Genomic DNA, 7,888 nt, shown 5'->3' on the forward strand with positions numbered 1-7,888 from the left:
ATCTTCAATGGGACGGAGGGAGTAACTTGTAATACACTCTATGAGCAGTCTTTGTAGTTGCACGACAAACGAAGTTGAAGGATTCCAATCCCGATGCCTGACCATTTCGCATTAACGTTGCAACTTTATAAAAATATTTTCCTTTTTCTAATTATTTTATTTTTTGGCAGGCGACAATCATATTTTCTCTTTATTAAATACTGAAACTAATCGTCAAGGAAATTGGACGTGTAGCGTTTTAATGTTGACAGAGTCAAGTGATAAGACTGATTCTCCCCCAAGAAAATCAAACACAACAAAAATGGTTTCTCATTGAAAATTTATAACGGTTAATTATTATTATGATTATCCACACCAATTTTATCCTGCAATCGGAACTTGCGTCTCTCCCTTTCTAAATTGATAATAAGGGAATGTGGGATTTTGACTATGGAACTAATTCGGTTGATAAATTTCTTAATAATAATATATTTAATAAATGAGATTACATTATAACATGCTCGGCAATCACTTACCAACAAATTAACAATACAACTAAATCTCACTAGTATTTATTAGAACAAATATAAAAAAATCTGAAAGGGAGAAACACGGTGTAAATGTGGTGATTATATTAAGATAATGGAGAATCTTCCACTAAAATCAAATTATAAAGGTTGCATCAAAATTAAATCAATAATTCTTTGATTAATAAACTTTAGAGTAAGCCACTGAAATTGAGCTGCTTCTTCTGCCAGATTTTGCACACAGCTTTTCAGATCAAGAATTCCCTCTTTATGAAAGTGAGGCCACCCTTTCTTTCCACTCCACACCAAACTTTTTCCTTAAGCACCTTAACTTCAACCACAAGGAATCAATTTAATGGAGTATGATTTTAATATATAAAATAGTACTACTACTATATAAATAAATTAGTTTACATAAATACACATTCCATTCTAATTTGACAAAATTTTCTGTATTTAGTCTAGCCACACGAATTAATCTATACATATAAATGTAATAAAATAATCAATTAAGCTAATAAAAAGAAACACTTTACAATGAAAGACAGAGAAGGTGTGGAGCTGTCCTAACTTTGAAGTAGCCAAAAAGGGTTGCGTTACGATATGTTTTGCTTCATATTTTTTAATTTATAGTAACTACTAAAAACAGTTATAAACAAACAACAATTTTATTATATGTATCTCCCACTTTGTTTCTGTAATTTATAGGATGTATGCTGTCAGCCTCTCCATGTGGAAGAAGTAGAAAAAGTTAGGTGAAGCAGCGGTGATATATACCAATACCAATACCAGCTCAAAAAAATAATATTACAAAGACTGGTTCACAATTCACATGCAAATCAAGAATTACAGCTAAAGAAACACGACCTTTTGTAAATAATTAATCACTTTCTTGTCGAAAATATATTAAATACTACTACTACTACTAGTAGTAAAGAAGAGAGTTCTAGAAGGATAATCTATTTACAAAATATGGAAACTTGGTCTGGTTATTTATCTATTTATGTACGGAACAAACAATATGCAGGTTTTTAAGAAGCAATAATTGAAAAACCAAATTCATGTGAATATTGGAATATTTGAGGTATTAATTTTGGGTGGATAGAAGATGAAGAAGGGCATATTTGACCACAACACAAAAGCAAGAGTCAATTTATTAGTAGAAGAAAATAATTATCCAATAGGAATAGAGGGTTCAGTTGTGGATGAGGAGTCTGTTAATCTTGAAATTCCAATTGGCATGGGTCACATTTTTTTATTACTCCGTATTTCCCATTGAGTAGAGGTGAATTGAGCAGTTCATCTTTTTCAAATGGTTGGTAGTTGGGTCATTCCACTCTTATGCTTATACACTATAGTCATTTTTAATATTCTCTCATCCCATAAAAACTACCGTGTATAAACTTTTCATTTATTTTCTCATCAACATATGAATATTTCCATTTATAGAGTTGCCTCCTTAAAGATTAAACACTTAGAATTATGCTGATTCTATTATCTACTAATACTATTTTAACTATCATTCTTCCCCCCTCTCTTATTTTACTAATTGTTCATTAATTTCTGTGCCATTTGAATTCTCATATTTTTATGGGACGGAGCAGTACTACAAAAATATTAATCCATTAATACCATCAAAGATCATACAACATACATGAGTGAATGCTAATAATAAACTCAACAAGATTGTTGATACCCATTAAAGAAGGAAAGTAAATATGGTAGAGAAGAAAAGAGGCCTGATTCTCCAAATATAAAATATACTAGAAGAATTTTCGAATCTTTTATTTGCCAAAAAAAAAAAGAAGAAATGATTCCAACTGAATCTGGCTTAATTTCAGAGAAATTCACACGATATTCACCAAGTTAATAGATAAAAAATGCACAATATTTAATTTAGAATTCCCTGTTAAAAGAGAACAATTTAGAAAATGAATTAGAGAAAATGAATGGATGATTAAAGTAATGAAAATACAGTTGAATAATTTGAATAGTGGGTGATAAAGGAATGAGCTGAGCTGGCTTACTTTACTTTAAACATAGAAAGAGAAGGCACCTGTATACAGGAAATCAAAGAGATAAAATCTTCTCTCTCTCCTTCATTCATCATTCCAAAAGCAAAAGCAAAAGTGTGAATTAAAGGGCGAAACCCAGACAAACAAGGCTGCAAGAGATAATACTCCACTAATAAAGAGCAGAAATTAAGAGTGAAGAAGCTTTTCTTGTGCGGCGGAGGAGCAATGATGCAGACGCAGAGGACCCTTGAAAACCAGCAATCGATGCAGTCGGGCCAGATTTCCGGGAGCCTCAGCTTCAACGGCGCTCTCACCAAGGAAGACGAGGAGATGTCCAAATCCGCTCTCTCCACTTTCCGGGCCAAGGAGGAGGAAATCGAGAAGAAGAAGATGGAGGTTAAGGAGAAAGTTCAAGCTCAGCTCGGCAGAATTGAAGAAGAAACCAAGCGTTTGGCCGTCATCCGTGAGGTTTCTCTCTCTCTCCCTCTCTCCAATTTCACGACTTAATTGAACTTCCCTCTTTTGGCTAGGGTTCCTAAATTTTTGGGGTTTCTGAAAATTGTGCTTTTTTAGGGCTTCATGCTGTTTCAATTCATCAATTTTCGGTTAAATGTGACTTTAATTTAGGTTTTCCGTTGGATTTACCTTCTTTTTGCCATTTCCGCAAAAGAGGGGTTTTAACGGTCGGATGATGTTATGGATAGCTTCTTATTTCTTATCCCTTTTTAAAATAAATTCAAATCCAGATCTTTGAAGATTCTTTAAGATGGTCTCAAAAGGTTTGGTCTTCGCTGGAGCATATGCATATCTCAGTAGATTCACCCAGAAAGAAATTCTTGAAAACTGATGTTATGCAATCCTCTGCTTATGTTAATTCACAAATTAGCACTACCTAATCTAGTTATTTTCATATGCACAAAAATTTATTCATCAGTTGCCTTTAGATTAATCATATATCAGCATGTTTTCTGAAAAAAAGTAAAACTTCCTATCTGTAATTGGCAAGTGTTGTACAAGTTCATGTATCACTAGCAAAGGCTACTTGAAATATATATTGTATCGCCGTAATCGCTTACTTTATGCAAAATCGCAATGGTTTTTTCAGGAATTAGATGCCCTCTCAGATCCAATGAAGAAGGAAGTCTCCTTTGTTCGCAAGAAAATTGATTCTGTGAACAAAGAATTAAAGCCGTTGGGCCAGACTTGCCAGAAGAAGGTGATATATTGTCATCTACTTGATTAACATAGTTCTTCCTTTAATTAGCTGAAAATTAGATTGATTAGTCTAAAATTTTGGATTATGGGATTGAATGGGTTACCGCAGGAAAGGGAATACAAAGAAGCTCTAGAAGCGTTCAACGATAAGAACAAAGAGAAAGTACAACTAATCACTAAATTGATGGAGGTGAGGGGAAATCTAATCTTCATTATCCGTTCTAATCACACACCAATTGCCTGTGAGCTTGTGTTAATATGGAGTGCTTTATCTATGCAGCTGGTGAGTGAAAGCGAGCGGATGAGGCTGAAGAAGCTGGAGGAGCTGAGCAAGAACATAGAAACGATACGCATTGCCTAATGCTGGTTGACCCCTCTCATCTCTGATTTGGATCTTGTGTGATGTATTTAAGATAAAAGTCATTTCCTATTTAATATATTTTGGTGTTTCTTGGGTTTGGTTGTATTCTAAGTTTTTTAAAATATTGTTTGTTGAGTTAGCTGTTGATGGAAGGTGTTCTAATTTTAGGAAGGGTAACTCCTTAAACAGGTTTGTAACTAAAACAGGTCTGAAAAACTATGTATTCATCTAAGTTCTTTTCTCTCTCTCTTTTGTTTCTGTATGTTTCTAATTGTCGTCTTTTTCTGAGTTATCTATGTAAGTAGTTTCACTGCAAGAAAATTTTACCTAGGATTCTCCAGAAACATGTCTTTTTTCATTAATCTGGGAATCCTATGTTTTTCTGTTCACATGAATCTTGACCTCAATTATTTCTATGCCTTTGGAATGACAGTTGTTTGCTTTCTTATTACTTGCTTGAGCCTAAATAATGGCTTTTGTGGATGGTAATGTGATCACAAAGATTCTCTTTTAAGGAATCGTGTGATGACATCTCAGCATGCTTGAAAGTGATGAATTGTTAGTTAAGAGTCAAATTGAACCAAACTGAAAGCGTCACATGATTCTTATGAGCAGGGATACATCACTATTTTGGTGTTTGTTTTTAAATTTTTTAGAGTAACTATTTTTGGTGTGAAATTGAAATGTAACCGAAAGTTAATATGGTTTTCTTTTTGGTCTCGTTGGATAGGGGTTGTTTTACTAAAATTTGCTTTGTCGTTGCAAATGAAAATATAAGATGCTTTTAAATGTCAATTTTGTTGTATGTCAATTTATTTGAAACGAAATACGTTATTCGTCAAGGAAATTTGCTATCAGTCTTTGCACAAAATGACCATTTTCATTTTTAGTTTTTGTAGTTACACGAATCGACACACATGTTTAAAGTACCCCTTTGTCCCAATAAATATTTTTGCGTCGTCCCATAAAGAATGAAACGTTTCTTAAAATAAAAATAATACTATCATATTATTTTTTCATTTTTTTTACTTTATTCGTTTATAAAATTTCGTGCCGAAAGCAAAAGATTCATTTCTAATGGGACGGAGGGAGTGAATATTACTCCCTACTGATCAAGATTTCAATTTTTCATTTTTAGTTTATCTCACTCAAAATGATTACATTATATATTTAGAAATAAATCCTTCTTTATTTTCTTCTCATTAAAATATACTCATATTCAACTATACTCTATCTTACTCCAATTCATCTTAAAATTTTGGTGCCACTTAAGAATGTAGATATATTCAATTGGTAGGAGAGAGTATTAGTTATACAGTGCTAATCATTTTATTAAAATTTGTGTTGTCAACACCTATAAATGTTTGTGGGGGTAAATATATAAAATTACATGACTGGGAGTGGATTCTGGAGATTTCTCATTTCTGGAACAAATTGATTGACCATTAATTGAATTAAAAAGAAATAAGAGCAGGATTCAAGAAGAAGTGTCACTCATCCTTACAAGCGGCTTAAATTCGTGCTGCAGTTAGGTAGTTAATTCTATTGGTTGACAGTTGACTTCAGCAATGATTGTGGCTGTCATTTTAGGATAAGGCTCATCGCATTTAAATAAAAACATATAGTAGTATCTATTTTGTATTACCTCATTTGAAAAATAAAAATATATGAAATGGTACGAATTTAATGGATTTTGGGTCCACTTCTTAAAATAGAAAATTTAGAAACTAAATATCTCAGTTTCCCTTTCTCATTCATATCTTGAATTCATATTCTTAGCGCATGCATAAAGTGGGAATTTGACTCAGAATTTGAAATTAGTCTTCCATTATTATATGGTGGGCTAATATAAACGCAATTTCTGCCCTAATTAGTTCGTAGGAGTATAATTTGTGGACCTGAACTTAACGGACTTTCAGTTATTAGTAAGGTAAGTTTAGGTCAAAGAGTGTCTCCAATGGCGGACGTTCCAGTAGGATGTCGCCGACGTCCGACTGGACGTCTGCCGTAGTGGGTGGGAAGGGCGCCCACGCCCATCCCGAGTGCCCGTCGGATGGCCTCACCCCTCGCACCGACGTCCGATCGAACATCTTGGTCGGACGTCCGTAATTTTTAATTTTTTACATTTTTTTTAAAAACTCTATAAATAGGGCTCCCCCAACTTCATTTCATTCACATCACTTGTGTTGACAAGTTTCTCTCTCTAACCACCCGCACGACTACTCGCCATTATAGATATAATTGAAAAAAGAGGTTAGAGAGAGACACTTGTCAACACAAGTGGTGTGAATGAAATTGTTAGAGTTTGTATACTAGAAATCACGTTTCGAGTGATTGAATACTGTAAAACTCTTATTTTATTTTCCAAGAAATAAAACAAATTATTTTTGTCATAAAGTTGTTATGTTTTACATTTTATGGATGTTTATGCATGTTTAAATGTATAAGTTAACTTAACAAAGTCTAAGTCTTTGTTTTAGTAGACCGGTTGTTGGCGGCGTCCACTTTAAGGTAACACGGTCAGTCCTAAATAAAGAAAAAAATGAATTTCACAACCTAGTTGGAATTAGACTATCCATCGAGAAAAGTTGCAATGTCAGTCAGCATATTTCTAAGCCTTACCGAAATAAGATGACATTGGTGTGGTATAGCACTGAACGGATCTAACAGCAAGACTTGTCCTTAGGCTATCTACTGAAAGACGAGGTCTTGATAAATATTTGTTTCTTAATCAATGTAGGTTAGCATTGAGCATACGGTATTGATTATGCATTATTTTGACTTATCAAATGGTGCGGGTTTTTCGTAACCCAATAAACCTGATATATTGGGTAGTGGTGATTAATATCTAGCGGTGCTAGGATTGCTATTATATTGAATCGTGCGCGAGGAGAGTCTCGTTTGATAATGTTCTCAAGAGGAGCGCGAAACAAGGTTTTATTATTCGGAACCTAGTTAGTTGGAGTTTGATTACTCTATGAATAATAAATAAGCGTTTCATGCTAAGTCCACTCTTGGAATTAATAAGAAGTTAATTAATTAAGTCCATAGCCGACATTAATTAATTAATGTACATTTTTATTTTAAGCGCGGGAAATGAAAGTTAAATGGAAACCCGGATTACTTATAGTTTCGGATTTGGATGGGAAGAGTTCAATATTACTTCTGTAGTGGCTGTTCGTAATATTCCAATTAAGCTTATATTAAATTGTGGGTCCAATTTAATTAGTAAAAAGTAAATTGGATGAGCCCATATCCAAAACCTTCCATAGATCCCTGTCTGGGCCCAAAATGAACTTAATATAAATAGGAGAATAAAGGAGACAGAAATAATAAGTTTTAATACTCAAAATTTTCGTCCCCCCCATATAGAGTGGAGCTCGAAATTTTTTCCTATTCCTAAAAGGATTTCTTCTGTCTTCTTTATTTAAGTCCTAGTATTCTGGTGAGATCAGCCCACACTGATATCGGAGTATAGTTCGGGAACCAGAGAGAAGATTTGTGGTCTAGTATTCAAAGCGTCACGTGGAGAAGCTGCTAGCCATCTTCAATTCTTTGGAAAATTAATTAGGTATTATTTCTGCTCCGTAGAAAAGCATGTTTTAGGTTTCAATATTCTTAAAGCATGATTAATTCAAGTTATGAGCATGATACATGTGAGAATTACGCGAATAGATTTTGTCTAAATAATCTGCTAAATAGATCTGATTATTATGTGATTTATTTGTGCGATTAATAATTGTCAAATTATGTTATTCCCTCGCACCACTTCTGCTGCCAGTTCCTATGGC

General features: G+C 33.7%; 1 protein-coding gene across 1 annotated transcript; it reads left to right on the plus strand.

Annotated features, from left to right (window-relative positions):
• Nucleotides 1–2,556: 2,556 nt before the first annotated feature.
• LOC125207916 (probable DNA double-strand break repair Rad50 ATPase) lies at nucleotides 2,557–4,342 on the plus strand. Its single transcript, XM_048107430.1, has 4 exons — nucleotides 2,557–2,989; nucleotides 3,627–3,737; nucleotides 3,846–3,926; nucleotides 4,017–4,342. The coding sequence occupies exons 1-4, from the start codon at nucleotides 2,747–2,749 to the stop codon at nucleotides 4,095–4,097; spliced, it is 516 nt and encodes a 171-aa protein (XP_047963387.1). The 5' UTR covers nucleotides 2,557–2,746; the 3' UTR covers nucleotides 4,098–4,342.
• Nucleotides 4,343–7,888: the final 3,546 nt, after the last annotated feature.

This window comes from Salvia hispanica, chromosome 2, assembly GCF_023119035.1.
Source record: "Salvia hispanica cultivar TCC Black 2014 chromosome 2, UniMelb_Shisp_WGS_1.0, whole genome shotgun sequence".
NCBI lineage: Eukaryota > Viridiplantae > Streptophyta > Magnoliopsida > Lamiales > Lamiaceae > Salvia > Salvia hispanica.